Source organism: Passer domesticus, chromosome 3, assembly GCF_036417665.1.
Source record: "Passer domesticus isolate bPasDom1 chromosome 3, bPasDom1.hap1, whole genome shotgun sequence".
Lineage (NCBI taxonomy): Eukaryota > Metazoa > Chordata > Aves > Passeriformes > Passeridae > Passer > Passer domesticus.
This window is the reverse complement of record NC_087476.1, coordinates 24,157,790-24,182,058: the sequence shown is the minus strand read 5'-3', so window position 1 is coordinate 24,182,058 and position 24,269 is coordinate 24,157,790. Positions and strand designations below refer to the sequence as shown.

Genomic DNA, 24,269 nt, shown 5'->3' with positions numbered 1-24,269 from the left:
TCACGGAAACCTGATAGGGCCTCCCTCACCTGACTCCCAGAGATAAGGATAGCCGCAGGACAAGAGGCCAAGAATGTTGTAATCCCCTCAAGAATGTTGTAACCCCCCACTAACACGGCCTCCACCCAGTCCCCTTACTAACCATATAAGGTAAAAGTCAGACCCCAAAGGGAGGGGAAGGACCAAGGGTATATATACCGAGGAGAAAACCAATAAAGGGCCTTTGGACCGTCTATCACATTGATGTCTGCGTGTCCTTAGCCCGAGCGGCCAAGAGCATTGGGCCGTCGTGCTGCGTTTCCTTAGAACCAGGTCGCTACAACAGCTTTATGCTCTTGTGAAGGCCCCAAGGCAAGGATCAGCACAGGGAGCCAATGCATCAGCACAAGATACAACTTATCACAAAGAAATTATGAAAAGCAAATACCAGACAGTTCTGTGCTCAGTTCATCTCGGCTTCTTCTGGAGTTGGGAATAAGCAAGTTTCATTTATCAGCAGATAATGTGTCAAGGCAATGAGAACACAGATGTCTTAGCATCCTTTTGGCACAGACTCCCTGGGAAGAGCAGCCTATCTCTGAGTGCAGTTCAAAGGGCAGAGGATGTGTTATGAAGCAAAAGCATCCTAACTCACTGAGGAGAGCACAAATGACAACATGAGTGCTGTATTCATAGGAGGCCTGCATTTTCACCTTCCCAATTTTGTGAAGGTGAGGTTATGAGGTTATTCACACACACCACCCAACAAAAATGGTCATGCACTGAAAGAAAACTGTTATTGCAAAGTCAATACCTTTAATATCAAGAAGCAACGGAATTAAACTTGCCTTTAATGTCACATCCTTTTGTGTACATATGATGATACACTTTTTTAATTAGACAACTGCATTATGCTTCTTTCAAGAGATCCCTGCTTCATTCCGTACACGGGAACAAATGAGATTTCTTAAAGAGGTTCTAGGCAGGATTTTTATTAGCACTGGTCTTCTACACCCTCTTTTGTTTACTGAACTGACTCCCAGTACAGCTCTGAATAGGAAATTAAAAATGTAATATTTTATGTAATTATTCTAAAGTTCAAGTCAGCTGCAGCTGAGTTGTATGACTCAGTAATCCCAGATGATTAACTAAAAAATGCAGACTAAGCAAGCTGTGAAAACCTAGTTTTATGTCTTTGTGTCCCCAGGCTGTGTGAGATAGCCATGTCCAGCTGCATTTACTGTGGCAGTACTCTTAACCTCACTGAAAGTTCTCCACTCAACCCTAAAAGATGACGTTTCAGAGAGCAACATATTTCAGCTCAACCCCAGAAAATCCACATTTTTTACTCACTGGGCACAGTTACACCAGTGTCCTCAGGCTGACTGACTGACTGTAGGATGCGTTTGCACAGACTACAAAGAGTTCCTGAAGGTATCATAGGGAAATATGAAGTTGAAAGCTTGAAATTGCCTCTGATCTATGCCAGGACAGACCAGTGTGTCCAACGCCTACATGCACAGACAAAGAAGAAAAGAACTACTTTCTTCAAAGGAAATCTGTCCACCTGAAGGACATATTTTTCCTTGAGTTTTGGTTAATCTGTCCACTTGAAGGTGGACCATTCCTCCAGTTTTCCAGGAGACAAAACATGAGAGATGCATTTGTGCAACCAGAAGCACTGGGCTGAGAGCTGCCTGTAAGGCAGTGGCAACTGCAACATGGGAACCTTGACCTTCAGGCTGCCAAGAGGTCCAATATGCTATACCAAAGGAAAAAACCAGCACAAATAGCCCATTTGTTAAAAAAAAAAAAAAAGTGGAAACCATAATGCATTTAAAGGTTTCAGAGGAGAATATGTAAAGGAAAACCAGCAAGTACCTTCTCTGTGTGGGTTAGCTCTTTCACCCATGACTTCTTAACACATCAGCTCTAGGGTGTGTTTCTTTCAAGAAAGATGCAGGTTTTCACATGTAGATGCCCTCTTGAGTGCCTGGCATACTGCACCCAGCCTCCAGCCACAAGGCAGAGGGCACGGAGGTCCAGTAAGTCTTGTGTTGTGTCTTCAGCCCTGGGTGGATATCCTGGCCACCCTCTGCAGTTTATGTCCAGGCAGCTGCCTTGCTCCCGGCACGCACAGCCTGTGTTTTGGCATGAACTGCCCTTGTGCATTAATTGCCCATGCAACTGATGCTCCCACGCTCCTGCCACTGCACCTGCCCAACCAAAACAGGGTGCCAGAGTGAATCATTGCTGGGTTCACCCCAAGACATGTTGCGTGAGGAAGACGAGTTCTTGCTGTGTTTTGTTTATAATAGGGCTGAAGCTGTACTTCCCACAGAGCTTAAAAAGTGAACAAGAAAGCCTCAGGTGACATTTCAAGGGAGGATAGCATGGGAGGTGCCTTTTCTTTTAAACTAACCTCAGTAGAAGAATGAGGATATAATCAGATAAGTGTCAAAGTGAATGATGAATCCACACATCAGATAACTGACCCAGTTTTGAAAGAATATCATACTACATTATTTTAGATTGAAAAACAGGATGATTCAAAAGTTAAGGAATTAAAACTGCCCCAACTGCAGCCAATGGAAATATTGTCTTTCACTTCAACAAAAACAGAAAATGTCTTCAGTTAATCTGGAAAAAACTTTGAAATGCTGGAGTGATTACTACTTGCTGCCAACCATTGACTTTCTTCCTTTTCCTCCAACTGAATTATGCCAAATCTTTCAGGGGGAGTACGTTTCATTGTCATTTACTTATTTGCTGTCTTGCTTTTCTACAGATTTTTCAGAGGAAGATGGAAAGCTGATCTGTTTTCAGAATTTATGATAGGGAAAAAAAAACAGCTAAGAAATTAGGAAAAAAAAAGAAAGGAGAAAGCAAGCTACCTTAGTCCCATGGAGCTGACAAGAGACATTATCACCTGGAGAGAGCTGAGGGGCAAGTTTACAAAATATGCCACTACTATCGACCACCCTCCCTCAGAGCAAAGCCTTTTTGCTGGTGTCTCACTGATCTGCCACACTGCAGTCCCAGCTTTATCCACTGAGACCCACGCTGTGAAAGGCAAAACCATAATGACAAGGATAACATATATATGCAGGATGATGCTGGACTGCACATGAACAGAATTTGGCCATTTGTTATTCAGGAGTAGTGGCACTTTACCACAAAGAATATTAACCACATTTCCCTTGCTGTAAAACTCTTATTTCGTTTTTCTCTTCTTCCTTTCCCTAGACCCAGATCCAGTCACATCCTTTGCATTAGCTCTGTGCTCATCAGTACATTCATGCTTTGACTCAACTCCATATGCTATCACAAATGATTCACCTTTTCTCCAGTTTAATATTCTCCCCAATTCCAGTAATTAGAATTGGCTTGGTGCAGGGTCAGAAAACACAAGTCAGTGCATGTACGGGGAGGTAGGCCAAGGCAGAAGGAGGACAGGGAGAAGGGCACAGAACCTCTTTAAGTGGAAATGAGCTGTTAGAAAATCTCAAGCCCAAACATGTAAATTTACCTGTGCAGTTTTGCTGCAGACACTTTAATTCTTTGTTATGTGTCCTGCAGGCTTCTCCTAATAGCCATCTGCAGCCTGACAGTAATTATATAGCCTGGCTCAAGGACTGAGCAATAATGTGATAAGGTGAACAAAAAGAACTCCAAGAGAAAGCTACTTTTCCAATATGTTTAGAAGCCTAAAATGTCAAGTAGTATCTACTGAGGTGTTTCCAAAGCACTTAGCCATCCCTTTGAGAGCTGCACATGCCTGTGCAGTTGTAGTAGTTGTAGCATCTTTGTCTCTGACAATCTGTCTCTTACCTCTCAACAACCTCCTGGGTCATTTAGGACCGCATCTTTCAGCAACAAAGGCTGAGAAACAAGCGTGGTAAGACCACCAAAGACACTGCAGCCCATGATCTATAGCTACTTCCAATAGTGGTGTTTATGCACCATGTGGAAGCAGCAGGGAGACAGCTGATGGGAGCTGTTCCCTCACATAACTCAGTTTCTCACTGGGAAAAAGCAGACTTATTCAGCTTATATTCCACCCATTTCTCAGTACCTGAAGCTGTATCCAGAAATACAAGCTGCCAAAGAAAGATAAAAATGGAATGTAAAATTATTCAAGTACCTGAACTATTAAATGGAAGGCCCATGCCATCTTTCTTGATATAGTCAGTCTATTTGGAGATTGGCAGTTCAGCCTCACTAATGTTTGCTGAGCTAGCTAACAGCATTTTTCACTCGAGATGCCTGGAACATGTTTAGGCTTATTAATAAATTCAATCTTCTGTTACATGCAGTAATACACAGGTTTCTGCTTGGGATTTTGAACAACTCTTTCATGATATAGTTAAAGCCTTTCCTTGGTGGAGTGCCACAGAATTACACAGGTTTTACGAAAAAGATTAAAGCACACTGGAGTCATCAGAAATTTGAGAAGAACAAAGGTTTCTCAGGGAGTGATCCATATGACGAAAACCTGCACACATATGTGCACTAAAAGGGAGCTTATAACCAGCATTAGACCGAATTATTTTAAGCATGGAATCTTTCAGCTGTATCTGCTGTTCTTCCTTCTTGCTCTGCTGCTGTATGCTCCCAACAGCCTGCACTGAGGGAACCTTGCAGCCTCTTCTCTCTCTTTGCACCAAGCATGGATCCGGGCAGGGCACAAGCCCAACAATGCTGCCTTGGTGCTGCTGCCCAACAGCCATGGCTTTGGAAAGAACCAGCTGGCAGCAGCAATCTGACAGGCAAAACCTGGGAATCCTGGTGTCAGCCACGGAGCGTGGGAGAGCTGCAGGTTTGGCAGGCAGATGGTTGCTCTTTTACACAACTGTGCAAAGTACAGTTCTTGTGATAAAACATTACAGTTCATGACAGGTTATTTGGGGCAAGGGTTACATTTCCCTGAGTCTTATCTTGCTGCCTGATGCATTCTTTGGCAAAAATGGGAATTTGGACAAAGATTAAAGAAGTTGCGGATGTGAACAACTGGGTTACCACATGGAGGCTGTATTGCTGTTACTGGCAGAATTAGGAGAGGTTAGAAATGTGAGGCCTATAATCATTTACAGGCATAGGAGAGAAACCAGACAGTTATTTTCTATCGACCTCAAATACTAGAACAATTGAGCCTTGGGGAATTTGGTAATGGGAAGCAGGGTTTGCGTTCCTTACCTGGTAGTGCAGCTCACCGGCTCTGCTCTTATTTCCCAGCCTGTAAAAAAAAAAAAAGGAGACTGAAAACTGATATTAAAAAAGATATAAAAGCTGCTACTTACGCATCTTACTTAGGAATTCTACTATCTTTTTCACTAAGGATCAGTACTTTATTCTTAGCTGCTAAGCTTTATGTAAAAAATATGCTACAGCTTGAGTATGGCAGGAAAGATGCGACAGTTGCCAAAGAGAAAAATATTTTTTATTTATTCTGCTTTTCAACTAACTTTTGAATGCTTCAACCCACAGTTAACTAATATTTGTGGGTTTGTGGATTCTTTTCATGAGATGTTGATGATGGAATTAGGACTTTTAGCTGTGTTGTCCTTCAAGAGGATACATGTGTGCAAAAGAAGTGCACACACCTACACTCCTGCCTGTGGTGGGAATTCAAGTAACCAAGGAGCTCAGTTGCTTCGTTAAGATGCACACTCTCAATTCAGGCTTTTGTAAAGCTTAATTATCAACAGAGTCTTTAGAAGGACTTTGCACTCAGCCACATTTTTCTTATGTCTAAAGAAGAATTTCACTGCTTCTGATACTCAGAGTGAATGAAGTGATGCATTAAAGACAACAACTAGACATGGAGAGAGGATGAGAAGGTAGCCTTCAGCTTTGCTATCAAGCACCTGGCCTTCTTTTATTTTATATTACAAACATGTCTACTAAGAAAAAAAAACCCACAGGTCAGCCTATAGAAAAAAATATAAAGATAATCCTATAATACAGGATCTCCATCTTAGAAGGTGCTGGAAAGAAAATAAAGTGGAAAGTAATTTGGAAGTTCTTGCTTTCTTTTGAATACTCTGTATCTTGCGCACATCATCGAAGAGCCTCTTTAGGACAGATTTAGACACAGGGACAGCTGAATTGGTAGGAGAATGCACTTACAAGGGAACTGGTGGTGGCAGGACAAAAAGGTGAACAGGATGCAATGGGCATCAGTCACCATGCCAGACCACTCTGAGAGGGAGCAGCTCAGCACTGTGCACACAGAGTAATTCACACACTACAACTGCTCTTACTGCCAGCAGCATTCATGCATGATTGGATATGCCCACGTCAGTCAAGGCACCATAATCATATCCTATCCACAGACACAGCAAAAGAATATGTGAGCTACTCAGAAATGAGAAATTCAAGATCCTTGCAAAAGGAACATGCTAATAAAGACCAAAGTGGTGAAACAATGTGATTACATTCACTTTTTACATAAATGCATGAAACTTTATAGAATGAAATGCACAATTCATCCTTACTGAAGTAAAAAACTCCAACCCTCAAAAACTAATGGTTATCAATAAAAATTCACTGAAAAACTTCCTAGAAATACACCACTTAGACTCATGACATAATGCTACTACAGTCATTTCTACATCAGGCAACAGCAAGAAAAAGAAATTTTAAAGCAATACTGACAAGCCACAAGAGTGTCTCTCATACACTAATTGAGAAGTTGGCTTGGAGGAATAAGTACTATTAGTTAGACCAGAATAAGTCCCCATTAGTCATATTCCTCAATGCAGAGCAGGAAGACTTTAACTGGAAGACATATCAGAAGATCCTTCACTTGAATCTTTTCAGTGTCCTGACTTCCTTCTCTCCCCAGACAGATCATTTAATCCAAGTTGCTAGCCAGCAAGAGTTTCTGCATCAAGAAATAATTGAGACTGAGCACAGGTCTCTCCAGTGCCTCGGGGAATGTCTGGAGACCTCCTCACTCTCCTCACTCAAAAGGAAGCAGTTATTGCTCGTACTGCTCACCTAGGTTAATTATACTGGACACAAGTGCATATCATAAATTATAGACATGGAAGCATAAAAATATTTGGTAAAAAAAAAAGGATATTTTTTTCTACCAAACATACCATTCGAAAACTTTGGAAGACAATTGTTTCATTTGAAGTCTTTTCATTTTACTCAGAAAATAACACAATATACAGCAACGCCAGCTCAAAAATTACCTTGAAAAAAGCTACTTTAAATATTTTTTGCAGATGATTCATGAAGTAAAACTAATCCTTCTTTCTTCCTTCTAATAACAGCCTCATCACAAGACGTCTCCTCGTTACTTATTACTTTTAATGACAGCCAGTAAAAGAAAGGATTCTGTAGGAGTGGCCTCACCTATGAGTCTACATATCTTTCATCTCTCCCAGCGGGTATATTCTCAAAGAGCCAAGCTACTCTATTTAGATTTAGTGGCAGCTGATTTGAATAGCTTTGCAGCTATACAAAACAAAAAGTGAGTTATCCTCTGTGGAGAAAGACAGGAACATGTCAAACAGCTCCTTGCTGTACAAGCTGCAAGTCACATATTCTCCTCCGATTAACCTACTAAATTACTGGTACATCAGCCTTTCCCTCAACTATTTCCTTTGAACTGTTCAGAAAAAGTAGTTAAGCCTTGGGGCTGGGCATATGGGTACAGAGTAAACTAATAACATCAACCAAAGTACTGCCTGTATGTTCAGAGAAGCTTTTTTTTATATTAAGTGTATTTGAAGTAATTATACATGATACTCAGTGTACTGGAAATAATTATACAACATTAAGCATGTGGGCAGATATTACACAATGGTGGTTTGTCTTGAAGTAATATTTCAGGTGATGTGCAAATGAACATTTCTGCATGTGATGCTGCCAACTTTAGAATGGCTTAGTCCTCCACTATGGCTCACCCCACACTGCCAGAACACATACATTAGAACTGGAGGGGAAAAAGCTTCAGCTGAAGGCAGTGAACACTTCATAAACAGAGCTGACTTGCTGTCATGCTAGAGACTGTAGTGTGAGAAAAGAGTTTACATCTTCATCAGTTTTACTGGTGCAAAAGGAAAATACCTTGATTTTCTGTTACAAACAATGTATTAGCTCAATAGTTGACGAGACTAAGCACACAGGACTGGAAATAGAGCAGATATGGACACTAAAAGAACACAAAAATGAGCTGAGTTTAAATACTGAGAAAGACAGGACACTGAAAATGTGCTCTTGAAGTGCAGGTCAAAGAGTAGCATTAGTGGTCAGCTGAAGAGCACAGACTGCGGAATAGCAGCTTGCAATATAATAAAACTGATCTTAATTTCAAAATTTTTTGTATGTTGTTGGAAATGTTCACAGTGCATTATACACCAGCACACTCAAAGCAGCTGGGATTATACTAAACACCCAATTCTTCCAGAAAAGTTTCTCAGTAACACAGGGCTCTTGCTGTCAGCCAAGTGAACTGAGAGCATGGACCCTAAACAACAGAGACACCTTGGCTCAGATTTGTAAGATGACAACATTACCTTTGATACAAGGTTTGCTCCAGACCCAGGCTCACTCCCCCAAGAGCTAGAAAGGGACTGACACAGCTGTTGGCTATCAGGTGCTTTTTGTCACTGCCAGGATCCTGAGGTGCTTCAGCTCTAACTCAAAGCTGTGGAAAAGCTGAGGCTGGATGGCAGCATGATGGCACCAATATGGTATCTTGATATTTTGGTGCAATTGCCCTCAAAAATGCAAGGCTTTGTCCACTTAGATCTGAAATAAAGTACAATTTGGCTTTCACATGAGGGATATGCCTCATCAGACTACCATTGCCAAGTGTGAGACTTTTGGCCCTTGATGTTTCAAAAATAAAAAAGGCTATGGGATTTCTTAGCTAGAAGAAAATATTGTTTTCTTGTCCACCAAACTAAGTCAACCAGCCATCTTCAGATCTACTACAGTACCAACAACAGCACTGCTTTCAGTCAGGCCAGCCAGTACAACTTCTGCCAAAACCATGACGTTTTTTAAAAAAACCCATGAGCTCCTAAAAACCAGCTTATTATAAATTGTAATTTTAACAATTACTCCTTGCTCTGTCAGTGCTGCCTTTTGTGTAGAAACCTATGCCATTAAAATACTTTTGAGTTGTTTTATTTTAGTATTTGGTATCTTCCACTAATGCATTTCAGTTTTGTTATTCTATTATCTTGGGAGCTTATTCTATCCTTTAGGCACCTCATATCCTGGAATGAGACAAACAGTTCTTGTAAGTATAGTCATTCAGGAATGTGAAAGGAAATATCTAATAATACAATTTATCCATTAGTGGGCTGTATCACAATTTAAATACCTCACTAATTCTCAAAGTATCAGTTTTATCACATACCAGCCTTGCAGCCGATGATGAGCTTTGTGAATGTAACAATGAGGGTCCAGGAGTAATGAATTTCTGCTTCTCAGCAGTGAGAAACTTTCCCTTCATGTTAACATTCAGCCTTTGGTCTCTTCATTTAGTAAAGACTTAGCACTAATAGACCTTCCTTCTACTTTTTATGGACTGTAAAACACATGCTTTGACGTGCCCCCACATCCTCTTTCCTGACACAATGCTGTTGCAATTCCCTCCAGAACAACCCCGGGTAACAAACTCGTTTTCAACATCTTCACGAGCTGCGCTTACTGCTTGACACCACAACACGTGGGTTGTGCAGCCGGAGAGATGCAGAGGAGAATCCATCGGGCACGAGGCGCGGCCTCTCTGGACTTCACCCACTCCGAGCACCACGTTATTGCCCTGTGCTCTGATCTGTAAAACACACAGGAGCGTTCGCACTCTGGCAGCGCTTTGGGCCTGGCCATCAGGATCTTTATTCTGGCGCCCTCAGGCCCACAAGGGTCCCTTTCCCCCAGGCACGCCAGCCCGACCAGACGCGCCCCGTCCTGCCGGGGACACGCTCCCGCCGCCATGTCCCCTGCTGCCGGCGAGCGGCGCCTCCTCCCGAGTCGGGGGCGAGGGCCGGGCGTTCGGAGCGGCGCTTGCCTCGCCGGACGCGCTCCCTCGCTCGTTGCCCGGCGGCTCCGCGCCCAGAGCGCCCCGGGGCCGGCAGGCCGCGCCCGGCCCCGCGCTCGGCACGGCGGGGGCGGCGCCTGCCGGCGGAAAGTGCTGAGTCACGGCGCTGACGCGCGGCCGCCGTCACGTGCGGCGCCGGGCTCGGTCCCGCCGCCGCGGCGCCGAGCGCACCCGCGGCACCGAGCGCACTCGCTCCGCTCCGCTCCGCTCCTTCCTCGGCCTCGCTCCCTGCCAGCCAGCCGGCATGGGGCTGCTGTCGCAGGGCTCGCCGCTGAGCTGGGAGGAGACGCGGCGGTACGCGGAGCACGTGCGGCGGCACGGCATCCTCCAGTTCCTCCACATCTACCGCGCCCTGCGCGACCGCCACAAGGACGTGCTCAAGTGGGGCGACGAGGTGGGTGAGAGCCCTGCGGGCGCGGCCTCCGCCGCGGCCTCGGCCGCCCGCTGTGGCGGGCGCAGGTGCCGTTCCGGTGCGGCGCGGGTCGGGCCGTGCCGCCCGCAGCGGGCCCGGCCGCTCGGCCGCGCTGGCCCGGCGGGAGGGGACGTTGCGGGCTGCCCGGTGGGGCTTTGTTTACCTCGCGCACGCACACGCGCTCGCCGCCGTTGGTTGCGCAGCGCGGCTGCCCCGCTGTTAGCGCGGCTCTGAAACGCCGGGAGAACTTTCGGTGTTTCCGCCTGGCACCGCTCGGTTGCCCGGGCAGCCCCGCGGGAGGTGTATTCCCGGGACGGTGATGCTCGGCAGCGCTCGCTCCTTCTCCGGAGTTTGTTTATGCTCTCTCGATGAATCTGAGTAAAGCATGTCTATGCTTCGAGTACAAGGCAGTGCCTGCTCGGACTCAGACTCAGTTTTTGGGAGGAAAGTGAGGGAAGCAGGAGCTGCAGTGGCAGCGCGTTTCTCCTGAATCCCTGCGTGAGAGCGACCTGCCGAGCCCTGCTTTACCCCTGAGTTTCCTGGGCGTTTGGTACGCGTCCGCCTGTCTTCTGAACAAGAACCAGGATGATCGCTCGGGTCATGACTTGAACTTTGTTACAGGTGCTTTGTGCCCGAGGACCGTAACTTCAGTTCACCGGTCTTGGGTGTGTTGCCTTGTAAACCTGCACTCAGCTGTGCCGCAGCCTGACAGCACTCTGCAGGGAGCAAAGGCTGCCTCCTCTATTCGTCAGTTCCCCAGGAGACAGGGAGCAGCTTCACCTGTGCTGTACTAGAAGCTGTCCTTGTCCGTGGTGTTGGAGAAGTCCGGCACTGGTCACTTGAAGGTGTTCTAGGTGCAGCTGCAGGGAAGTTGGAAGAACAGATTAGGATACAAGCAATGTTGGGACTTGGCCATTGCACCTGTGTCTCATGTACAGTTTGCTTTCTGAGCAGCAAAGGCATTTGTGAGAAAACTTCAGGTAATAGCAGCTGCTCACAGATGCTCTTTGCCTGAGAGAAATGGAGAATGCTGTTCACCATGTGCACTCTGAGAGAGCTTCTCTCTTAAAGTCAGTTCTTCTTTAAATGAATCCCTTTTATAATTCACGTAACACCAGGGCAAGCGTCAGTGCACAGAAGCTGCTTCCATGAGTGAGTGGGGGCTTGGCTACTAAAATCTGTTTAATGAAAGTATGTAGTCTACGCCACAGAGTTCTGCAGCTAGAGTGGTGTGGACTCAGAAAGTTTAAATGTACTTTTATCTATCCTTGTCTGACATTTGTGTACCCGCATGTCTTGTATGACTAAAGCTACACTGACACAAGAGCCTCACAGTCTTGACTCCAGGAATATGACAGTCTTCCTGTTGCTCTGAAACTTAGCTCAAGGGTTTTCTCATTAATCTTTAAGAGATGGTACTCATTTTTCAATGGGTGGTAGATCTTAGTTGTCCTTGCTTTCTCAGAGTGAGATTGCACAAGATAGCTAAGGCTGATCTACTAGCAAGCTGGTTCAACTTCCCTCCCTGTGTTCCAGGCTCCTATTTCTGCTGCCTGCCTTGTGTTGTGGCCAGCTGAGTTCAAAAAGTTGACCCTGGAGAAAACTCTTCTTCCATTCTGTATTTTAGGGTGGTTGGTTTTCTCAGCAGAGCTTCAGCTCTTTCACAGGTAAACCTGACAAGCTCTGCTTAATGTGAGCGAAGTACCGGAGTGTGTGTGTGGAGGAAAGGGTTGAGTACAGCCGGCCCCTGCAGCACCCGCAGCTGATCCCTCGGTAGGCTTAGATGGATGGTGAGACTGGACTCTGGGAGCCTCATTCTCCCTTTGGCCCGGGGACCCTGCTGAACAAAGTGTTCATGCTCAATAAATAGTGGAGTGTAATGGCAAAGGAAATTCACAGTTCTTTTCTACCATGCCCCAGCGTGGCAAGAGGCAGGATTTTAAGAGCAGTATCATTGCAGATATAATTTTGATAAGGAGCTGAGAGCTGTATTAGAAATGTCTGTGGACATTCCAAGAAGGTCGGGTAACCTGGTTCACTGTCTACCTCTTCATTGTAGGAAATGCTAATAAACTCAGGTGTGACAACTTTGTTCTGCTGTATTATGCAGTTGTATATTTTTATGTAACATAGCATTTAGAAGTGTGTTAATGGACCAGGTACTTGTAGCCAGTCTGCTCTTGTGCAAACACGAAGCTATACCTCGGTCTGTAGCTTACTTGAGCTGTGCTGTCGATAGACTAACGCGGAGGGCCGTGCCTTTGTTTTCCTTCTTTCCTCTCAGATATCTAGTTGTTAGAAAGTGGCGCCACATTTATATGCAGCTTAGATGAATCAACTGACTAATTGGACAGGTTTAATAAAAAGTCTTGTTTGCACTTTGACCTTCATTTATAAAGTCATAGCCTGAGGGTGTTTAATTGTTTTAAAGACTTCTTGAAGATAGAAATCAAGAATGAAGATGACAGCCCTCATGTAGTGGTAGAGATAAAATCAGAGTAAACAAAATTACTTTTGTGTTTCTGTGACTGTGTTTAGTGAAAAAATGTATCTTGTAAATTTTTTTAAGTAATGCTTATGCGAAAAAACTCAACTTCTGTAGCACATACTGAGTTTGTCTTTCAGGGTGTATGTGCGAATACCTGAAAGGTTGTTCCCCATCTAGGTGATGCCATTGTGAAAAGGAAATACTGTATTTGCTCATAAGTGTAGATACCAGCCTTTGCTTTGGTTTTGTTTTCATTAGGACTCCCACTTCTCAGTGTGTGTTGCAAGACTCATTACAGAGCTGTGGGGATCCCTTGGGGTGCTTGTAACCTCCTAAGGACATCATTCGCTGGGGTTCCAAGGGAATGAAACTGTGGGGAATTATCATGTGCTGTTTCTTGGGTGTCAGACAGAAGTGTTAAGGCTAAGTGCTAACAGAGCATGATGGTGGCATCTGTTTTGAAGCGAGTGAGACAGAATCACAGCTTACATTGCAGGGTAGCATTCCCTAGTGCTCCCATCCTCTCCTGAGTAAAGAGCTGTAAAGGTCAAAACACTGCATCTGCTACCTTTGGAAAAGTCAGCTCTTGTATTCCTTGCAGTGTTAATAGAACTGAGAGCTATTGTCTGTTTTGGGGTAAGTTGTTTTTTACTCCATTTTCCACAGCCATGAAGCCTTTGAAACAGTAAAAAACAAAAGCCTACCAAATACGTAACAGAGTACGACTTGCTCTAAAAAAAGCTTTTTAAAGGTCTCCTTAAATTTGAATTTGCAGGTAAAGGTCTTCTGCCTCTTAATCACCCTTTTACCTCATTTAAAACTAACAGTTGATCTCCGTTTTTATGCTTGACTTCTCCTGACTGTGGAGAATACAAAACAGTGAACTGTCTCATTACCCGTCATCAAACCCCACCTTACTATCATTGCCTTAGTGCACACAACGTTTGGGCAACAATTACATCTACTGGTGAGACGCTGTCATGCTAACAAGTACAATGTCCTTGTGTTCTCATCTTCCTCTTCCATCCAATAATCTATGCTTAACCTCGGGGTTGCAGAGTTGTGATTGTTGCTTGTTTTTTGGGGTTTTTTTGTGCAGCGGAACCAAAAATCTTTTCAGTACTGTTTCAGAACTCCAGTACAGTTAGCAGATACTATCTGAAACAATTGGTTTGTGCAGCTTGGCAGATGCTAGCCTGCTCTGCTGCTTCCCAGCTTTTATCCCCAAAAGCTCCCTTCTGTGCCAGTGTATTATTAGTCTCCTGTGCTGTTCAGCACCTCTTGTCTGCTGATTGCATTCCTCTAACTGACGGAGGTTGCTTAAATTTCCCTTTGGAGCTTAATGCGGACACTCGGATCAGGCAAGTGGAATGGCTGGCCCTTGGCAGGACTCACTGCTGCTGTTTCGTGCTGAGCGTGCACACAAGTGTAGAGACACAGCATTTCACACCAAATTACATATACATGTGTATTCATATGTCCATGTGATACTTGTCTTCCACAGTCTGTAAGGACTGACGAGGAGCTGTTTCAGCATAAGAAGAAAATTTTGAGAAAGGTGTGCCAGAAGGAAGGGATTTAGAAAGCAAGCATGGGCAAAACATGACAGTTTTATTTTAAAGTACATGTGAATGAAGTAGGAATCTGACTTGCTCAGCCTTGTTTAGTGAAATTGGACATAACATATTTGTTTTGTATGAGTCTTGTTCCCATCAGTGTAGGGACCTAGCACACAATAAGCGTCTTCAGCTTTTTAAAAGTTGTTTTCTTAATGGGAACTTGAAGTGAAATTTTGAGGCCTTTAAAAAGATTTGCTATGAGACAGCTTGAAAAATGTACCACTGCACTGCTTGCAAGTTGAAATCTTACTGAGTTAATTCTAGTTTGGTTTTGGTTCTTTGTTTTCTTTCCTTCCTTTTACCTCTTTCTCAGTCCTTTTTAAGCTTCTTTTGATCTTTCTTCTGTATACTCAGTTAATTCCTCTCCTTATCTTTTAGTTTTTGAATTATATCTTGTAAATAAGTTAAATGAGAGCTAAAATGAACCTGTGCTAATCAGCACTTCCTCATGCAAGAAGCAAAGTAGCACTTCTCAGGAGCTAGGAGAGGCCAGAGGTTTCTTACCAGAATGTCCCAAAGGTGTTACTTCTGATCAGAAGGTGCATGACTCTCTTGAAAGCTTTCTCCTTTTTTCTTAATGAAAGGCTAGGCTGTGAAAAGAGCTGTATTTCCTCTTGAGTGATTCTTTCCAGGGAACTAGCTATTGCATTAGTGTGTTGTTACAGTCTCTAGCCTGAGATGTTTTTGGGTGTTTCCAGGGCAGCAGCAACCTGTAAATGGTATGATTGGAGATGTTACATTACAGTCTGTAGAACTTCAGACTGGTAAAATTATTGCTGCATATTAAGGAAATTAATTTGGGTTCAGATGCACACGGTTTGAGGCTCCAGTTTGCCTGTCACTCTTTTAAAACCAGGAACAAAATCTAGGGCATTTTTTAGCAATGGTGTATATAGCTTACCAGCTGCATGAAATAAGTACAGGTACTATCCCTAATGTACACAGAGGAAGTTTTCATCATCACTTTGCTAAAAAGACAGCCAGTGAGGCTTAGTGAGAGATGGATATACATGCATAAAAGTGTTCAAAAAGAGATAAGAAAGGACCAGACCAATGAATGAGCACATTGAGAGAGCATCATGGTGTACAGAAAGGTAGTGTTCATTTCTCATTTTACAAGAAACTTGGCTAACCTAATGGGCCAGAAGAACAGATGTCCTTTTAAGATAATTACTTATTTCACAAAGCCGAGATGCCCTGTGGAACAAGATGCCACATGATGGCTCTGATGCTGAGATAGACGTTGACTTACATGAACAACAAGAACAGACAGTTTATTATGGTTTCTTTAAACTTTACATGATGCAAGATGTTTGTCCATCTATCCAAACCACTTAGATAATTGTATAGTGAGTTGTGGGGTTTCTTTAGTGTTTGTCTGAAACGTTCTAACTAGCTTTTTGTTTTATATATTATAAATAAAACAGAATCACAAAGAATAGTTATTACATTTTCCAGAATGTCAGTAATATATGGTCTTTTAAAAATATTACTCCAAGTCATTATACAGATTCATCATCAGTACTATGATGATCTCACATTCTCACTTTGTACAGACTGCTGCAGTATACCAGTGTGCAGAAATTGCATTTTTAAAAGCTTTTCTCAGTAATCTTGTGCCTATATTAAAGCTAATGGCAGCCTGAAGTATTTTTTTGCATTCCTGTCATTTTAAAACAAATGCTTTTAGTCTCCCCGTGCCCCAGTGAAATTCCCCAACAGAATGCATTTTTGATTTTTTAATGCAGAATTTCCTCATGATGGCCTCTGCCAAATGTGGCATGTGCAGATACTCTCAATGGAGCTGTCTTAATCGATGTGCTCACCCACTGGCAGCTTGGGGGGAAGCAGCACTCGTGAATGATTTTGTTATTTGTCACATGTCTGCTTATTTACCCTTTCTCTCTGAGCTTTATTTGGCTAAATAAAGGGACAGTAGAATTATTTATTTACAATTAGACTTAGTGCTTCCTTTCTATCTCTTGTATGGATACCTGCTGTTTCAAATAGTGGTGTTTTCTGGGGCTGAGTCTGAAGGTATGATGTTAATGCATCACTTTATGCTGCTTGACAGCCATGAGTACGCATTGTATGCAACCTCTGAAAGGAATAAACTAATGCACAGAAATGTAACTCTTTAAATCTTGACTTGAGCAAGAGAGGTGCCCTTGAAGAGTCTTCATGTTTATTCTTTCCCTGGATACTTTGACTGCCATGAAACTACTTTTTCTGCTTGGTTTTATTCCTGGCATCGGGAAGAACCTAAACTAAACCCTCTAGCTCTCAAAACATGCATAGTGTGCTAACCCCATGATGGCTGATAATTTGCTTCATCTCCCTCAGCTTGGCTTTTCCAGTGGCTGGGTGATGGGTATGTGTGTATGATGTAAGGTTGTAGTGCAGCAACAGTGACCTACCTGAGAGCTGTATTCCAGATGCACTGTGTATGTGACAGTGCAAGACTCATTGTAGTTTATACTGGCACGCTCTTTGAAAATTGAAGTTTGTAATCAATGGAAACCAGTTGGGAAGGTTTATCGTTTTGGTTGGTTGGTTGGGGGTTTTTAGGGCTGTTTTTTAGGAGGTTTTTTTAGTAGTGTTTTTCTCAAAGCAAGCTGCAGTTGGTCATAAATATTGACCTGCCCCCATAGTAAACATTGATTTCCTCCTTCCCAATCTCAGATTTTAATAAGAGAAATTTAAATTACCTACTGTTTGTATATTTCTGATAACAAAATATTCTGTTCACAGTGTATTTCCTTCTGTGGATATCAAGTGGATTGCTGTGGTTTTATCATGGGACATTTTCTCTTATAATTCCTATTTTCCCTCAGGACCTCTTCTTGCTATGCAGATGCCTTATTTTAGTTAACAGTATGAGAAAGAGGGAGTCAGAAGGATTAGTACAAGAAAAATTTTATTGTTGATGTTGCATGTTCAGTTGTTTAGGTTTTTTATTTTTTTTCTGATGCAAAAGGTGAATTAGAAACTTGCAGCATTCTCTTTGACAGGTGAATAAATAATGTTGTCGTTGCTGCAGAAATCTAAAGTTAACATAATCATAGTCTTTTTAGTAATACTCAGTTACATAGTGCAGAAGTCAAAGATGAGTGGCACTTCTTTCTGTAATGCACCACATCTTATTTCTTGAGAATCATGCAAAAGGTTATAACTTCTCAATTTCAATTTTCAATAACCCAGCTTCCTGGTTTGTGGTGTGTACAGAAGGTCCTCTAGTCACGTTGTGTCATGCACAAAAAAAATCTGCAGCCCTGATGTTGTCACATGGGGGGAACAGGCAGGAGTGCTTAGCTGTGGCTGGCTGTGTTGACTGAGATGAGAGCCTCTGCATCCTCTTCATTTTGTCTATGATAATGTATAATGTGGCAAAGCAGTTCTTAACTTTTTCATTATTGTCAGCATAATGTAAAACATGAGTTGTGTTTTGTTTCTGGGACATGCCTTCTGTGAATTGGTTTTATTTAGAGCTGGCAAAAAAAAAGGCTGATGCTTTTTTAATTGGATTGCCACTTCCAATCTGCTTGATCAAAGTTAAGCATTTTGGGAATTTCATTTTAATCTTGTCTCTCCTGTGCAGATTTTTGAAATTATTTCTGTGGCAGAGAACATCCATGGTAATCTCACGAGTGTGGAAATGTCTTGCCTCATGCCAGGGTGGAGTGTGGGGGCTTGTTGGCTAGAAACAGGGTAACCAGCCTCTGTGGCACTTCTAGACTTGTTTTCCTCTGAAATTTGCTCCTGAGGGCATTAGACTTATTGTAAGATAGTAAAGCTTTCATTAAAGGTACATTACCAGCTGTTTATTTCTGTGGCTCCATGCTTTATCACATCAGTGGTGAGAAGATAAGTACATCAAAAAAACCCATGTTGGGTATTATGTTTTATATCCATCAGAAGTATTTGTACCTACAGAAAATAATCTGCTTTTTCCATCTAACACTGAAAACTTGTGGCAGAGTTCTTTAATGAACAGTCAGATTATTAAAACGTTGTTCTCCTTTAGACTGTCACTTAATGGTATTTTAATGATGCATTAACTGATGAATAAAGATATGGAAGAATTACTTTTTTCCATAAGTGAGCTTAGTAACTAGTGAAAAGGGTATTTCCTACTTCATACATAAGGCAATAGGCATAGGTATATATGAGGCAAACTGCATGAAAATACTTAAATGTTGGTAGTGGCTTTTGTTAACAGTAAACAATACCCATAAGACCTAATTGGATGTTCAGGAAAAATGTTCAGTTTCCCTTAAAGCTTCAGGCGTGAAGGAAGGTTCATATGAGGAGACTGCTAACAATTGTTCCAGGTGTGTGTGGCAATAGCTGCCCAGTAGAAGGAGAAAATCTTAATGACAGCTTCTATCCTGGAGAAACAGAGTGGTCTGTGACTCACCTATGGTCAGGTTTGTTTAGAATCACAGAACAGTTTGTGTTGTAATGGACCTTTGGAGATCATTTTGTTGGGCTCCATGGTCTGGGCAAGGTCATCTTCCATTACACCAGGTTGCTCAAAGCCCCATACAAACTGGCCTTGATCACTTCCAGGGATGGGACATCCACATCTGAGATGGATGGTCAGGAGTGTGGTACAAGGCTAATGCAGGTGCTGTTTTTCACACGCAGAAAGCATGAAGCAATGCTTTTTTCATTGCTTTTCTTTTTTAAAAAAGCTCTTCAAATCATTCTTCTAAACTATTTTCTTCTATTATATAATCTTGGCACCTTACTTCTGAGCTTACTAGGGTCCAGACTCTGTGCTTACCAGTGTTTTCATAGGCAGAAGTACCTCATGGCACATACTTTGAAAGTTAAAAGGATTTTAACATTTAATGCTACAGCAGAGGCTTTGCTGCCATCTATTAAATAGATTTTGTTCCCTGTGTAGTTAGCATGATGGTGTTAAATTGAGCCCAGGTTTTTATATTGGGAAGCAGACCACTGCCAAGGCAAGTATTTGGACAATGATATGTTGCTATCCCTGTGTTAGAAAGATAAATTACTTCTCAGGAGAATTGCTGTGTTAAGGTTTAGGGCTTAACATGCTTCAGTGGACTTAGGTCTAGGGGGAGAGGTTAGCAAAGCTTGGGGAGAAGGATGTATTACTTATAGTGGGCACAAAGGACACAGAATTTACAGGCCACAAGGACATTTGGCAAGATACCAAGATTATTTATTCCAAGATAAGTAATAAACTAACAAAGCCAACTCAGCAACTGTGCAGAGATCAGTTCAAGGTGGAAGGTAATTTCGACAGGGAGAGATTCTTCGTCTGTGGTCTGCTGACTTAGGAAACCCACCAACTCAAGAGAAGTACTGAGCATGCAGACTAAGTAGCATAAGAAGCGAGAGAATCATTTAACCAACAGAAGGTAGAATTAATAAGAGAATGATGTAACTTGTAGTCAGTGAACTGTGATTTCTTTGCTAAAATGTATAAATGGTATAAAGCTTTGATGATAGGGGTGCTAGCAACCTTTTGTGGGCTATCACCTAGCTCCTTGCTTTGCACAAATTAGAATAAAGAAATAGTCAGCCTTAAGTTGAAACATGGGTCTTTCAGATTCGACATTAGAAAAAAAAAATCACTGTTAGGGGGTCAGGAATTGGGATAGGTTACATGGGGAGGGGATGAAGTCACCATCCCTGAAGACGTTAACAAGGCATCTAGGTCTTGCTCGGTGGTATGGTTTAGTGATTTGGGGCCTACAGTGGCAGTGTTGGGTTGACACTTGGACTTGCTGATCCTTAAGGTCTCTTCTAATGTTGAAGATTCTGTGATTAAATAGAGGTATCTCATCTTGGTGTGTACATTAGCTGTGCACACAGGGCAACAAACCCACATTTAGGACAACACTGTGGCATAGGTGACAACTTCGGTCCTCTTTGTTCCTTAGAATTACTGCTGATGTGATTCTTTTTAATACAGCTTCACTTTTAAGAAGCATTGCTTATGCAGAAATAATATGTGTAATTATGGTCAAACAACTCAGGTGTTCAAACAATTTCAGACATGCTTACCCATTTCTAGAGAGCTGTCGTCTTTCATTTTGCCTCCAGACAAGTCCAGCACAATTGTTTGACTTAATGAATGGAGAGTGGTTGTGGTTCTTCACAGTTGAAAGGCTTCAAGGTCTCACTTGTATTTACAGAGGCGATATCAAAGAATTTTCAAAAGCCTGAAATTTTCTTGGTGGCCAACTGTGAGTAAAGGTCATAGTGAGTGCAGTAGCAGTATTCTGGGTTCTAGCAAGCTAATGGAGCATAGTGTTTCTTGAGAAGATTCAGCAATGGGATGGAGCAGAGGTTGTATCGAAGTACTCTGTAGATGCAGTTACATTGCAAGCCAGTAATTAAGAGGAAGGAAGCCTCTAAAGAACAGTTTTTCCTTGTGTTGGCTCATAAGTAGTTCTGATACTCCAAGTATTTGCTTTAACTAAGACTGTATTTGCTTTTTTTAATGCATTTAACTGTGAACAGTAATTTGGTTTAGGCGTGCTCTGTGTCAGAACAGGGTAAGGACTTTCACCTTTTGCTTTGCAACCTTGCTGGCCATGCTGTTGTTCCTTTGACTGGTAAGGTACCACAGAACTTCTGTGAGCCTGGCAGAGCAGGGATGGTCAGGGAGATTCATCCACTGAGGTTATGCAGAGCATTGTCTGTCTGCAGGAAGGAGCTGGGATGCCCTATCTTGTCCTCAGCAGCCTTGCAGCATGTGCCAGCCAGAAGACAGAGGTGTGTAGGGCTTGCTGCACCGTGAGAGCACTGACTGGAAACTTGGGTCCAAATTGCCTGTGCCAGGGTGCATTGTCCTCACTGGCTCTAAGCAAGGCTGCTGGTCAGCCATCTGCATCAGTAGTTTGATCTGATTTGTATTTTGATTCTTGCTAAGGAGCCTAGTTAAAATTACAGAGAAAAGTGATCTCTAAAGAGCTCAGCAAAATAATGAATTATGGATGTTGGGTGAAGCCCCTCGTATTTGGCCTTTGGACTGGAATCTCTGCCAGACATGCTGATTCTCTCAGCTTGGCTGCATTTCTCTGAACTTTGTTGTGGATAAAAAACATGTGAGACCTCTGTGAATGATGACCTGAAGTTGAATGTAAAAATGTGTGAACTCTGAATTTGTTTCTTTCTTTGTAGCTCTAGGCTAAATCTTTTGATGAGCCTAAATTACATTCTTTAAGGATGCCCATTCAGTCAGTCCCTCTGTTGTCAAGATACTCTGTGGGTTACTTGGAACTGTTGGCAGCCGTCTGAAGTTTTTTCTTTTCTTATTAAAATTAATGGCAGATCATCTGTGTGTTAAGACAGCTTTGAAGATTTAGTCAGTGTTTCTGGAGGCAAGAGTAATAGTGTTTCTACAACTACACACATAAATGCAATATATGAACTACTGTACTTGCAGTGTGAAACACTTGGATTTTTTGGGGCTTGTCTCTTGACTTAGTGTTTCCTTACACTTTTGGCTTCTTTTTTTTTTTTTAGCTTGCAATTTGGTTTACAGAGAAATACAGTGTTCTCCCCACCAGCTCATTTACAGCTACATTTGGAGAGGGAGTTCTAGGACAGGAGGCTAATCACAGTAGCATACTCATGTAAAGGTGGACAAATGTTCAACTTTGGGTCTCTCAACAGCAGCTGCAGTTCCTGTGCTCTCCCTTCTGCTACCCGCTCCCACAAGCAATGTGGGGAGGGGCCAGGGATGTGCAAGCTTGATGCTCATTCTGTGTCCATCTGAATGACTCAGACCTGTGGACTCCATACCCCCTCTGGATTAGGCTGGCTCCTAGTGAGAATGATACTTTTAAAAGCAGGAGATGATGTTTAATGTGGTAGGAAACTGGAAGTCCCTTTTTCCTTCCAATATTCAAGGTCAAGTGACACTGGAGTGACTGGTACTGGGCAGTAATTAAATCAGTGCTCAACTGTGTTCTGGTTGACTATAATCTGTAGTTATCTCAAGTATATTATTGTGGCATAATACACACAACTGACAAAATATACCATGCAAGAAAGTGCAATCTGCACAGAAACCAGAATTTTTTTTTTTTTTTAATTAAAATTTCATCTTAGGAAACATACAGCAAATGTGTATACTTGCTGGATGAATCCATCCAGATTTTGTCTCTGATCAGATTCTGTAGAATTGCAAACACTCTTGGATAATACTGCTTGTGATTTAATCACAAATCCCAACCAAGGGTTATATTTTTTGTCATAGTAGTAAGCCATAACTCTTCCACAGACACTGAACCAACCAAAGAACATGAAGACCACAAATCTACTTACAGTGTGCTGTAAAACATGGCACAAGTTCCCTGTCTTTTGGTAAGCTGCTCTCCTATTTTCATCAGACTTCAGTACAAAATAGAAATTGCCATGAGTTGGTATGCTGCAACTTCAACATGAGCATCTTACGTGAATCTGAGCTCCTGGGACTGGAGCAGTCATGTTTGTTAAATACAGAGGGATGTGGTGCTAGACAGTGTTGGAAAATGAAACTGAGGAGTACAGTGCACCTCTGACAGTTCTAGTTGTGAAATTGCAATCTGAAATTTTAACTCTAAGTTGATGTTTGATCTAGATGATTTTTGTAAGTCTTGGAGGCAGTGGTTCAAGAGCCTCCAAAAAAAGGCACTGCCTGTCACTGCTGGCCTAGCTGGGGTTTGAAAGCCCTGAAGGCATTGCTAGTACTGTGGTAATGCATTTCCATGTGTTGACTTCTGTATTTACATGGTAGGCAACACATCACAACTGGGGCTGGTTTGTCTTTTACACTTCCCAGAACATTGCTAAGCATCCTCTGACCTAGAGATATTAGCAAATAGCATGTATGCATTAGTAGTGAAGGGCTACAAGGTCCAAGCAGCTGTTAGGTTGCCAAGCTGGGTAGCATTCTAAAAGTCTTTATGGGGGCTTTGACAGCAAGTGTGCATGGAGATCAGGAAGTTTGAGACAAGGGTGTTCCGGGTTTGTCTATTAGGGGAACATACTCTCTAGTGCTGGGATGCAGCAGTGCTGTCACGAGTGGCTTATTGGATCTAGTGTGGGTTGCAGCTTGGAGCGGGGACAGGGGGAGAGCTCTGGGGACAAGGTACGCTGCTGGGCAGGAGGAGAAGAAAATGTGGCAGCAAAGCTGAATCAAGTGGGGGTGAAAACCACTGTGTTATGCCAGGAGCTGGAATATCATAATGACAGGACTGATGCTGTCACCAACAGCTGTGGGCTTTCTGTGGTGCAAATGAGACAGTGTTAGTCTTTAATAGCTCCAACAAGTGATGGGTGTAAATGGATGTCTTGCAGAATAACTTCGGGTTTTTTTGTTTGGTTGGTTTTTTTTTTGTCAGCAACAGAGACTGTAACTGATGGGATGACAGTGAAATGTTTGTGGGTTGCATACAGCTTGCATGGAGTTTTAATTCCTTCTAGAAATAATTCTGAATATTGTGAAATAGTTCTAAATAATTCTAGAATTTAATTCTGTCCAGAAGCAATGTGGAGGCAAGTACAAATTCAGGATGTTTTGGGTGAAACGTCTCCAGTTAGAAATGGAGGGAAAGAAATGTCAAAGAATTTCAAGTCTTTATTCAAGATGAAGCAGGCCTGCAGCCATCTTTGCCAGTACTGCTTACTGCATTCGTAGTTAGTAATGTCTATGAACCTTCATAAATTTCAGTGTGA

At 42.6% G+C, this 24,269-nt stretch overlaps 1 protein-coding gene across 2 annotated transcripts in view; it reads left to right on the top strand.

The window, feature by feature from the left end:
* The first annotated feature begins 10,171 nt into the window (after window positions 1-10,171).
* GCLC (glutamate-cysteine ligase catalytic subunit) overlaps window positions 10,172-24,269 on the top strand; it is a 36,071-nt gene continuing 21,973 nt past the window's right edge. The window contains exon 1 of one of the 2 annotated variants that reach the window (XM_064412187.1): window positions 10,172-10,439. In XM_064412187.1, the coding sequence (XP_064268257.1) occupies window positions 10,290-10,439 (150 nt within the window). In that variant the 5' untranslated portion in view covers window positions 10,172-10,289. Of the gene's footprint in view, window positions 10,440-19,140; window positions 19,192-24,269 lie in introns of those variants that run through there. The other variant, XM_064412188.1, reaches the window with a different exon arrangement.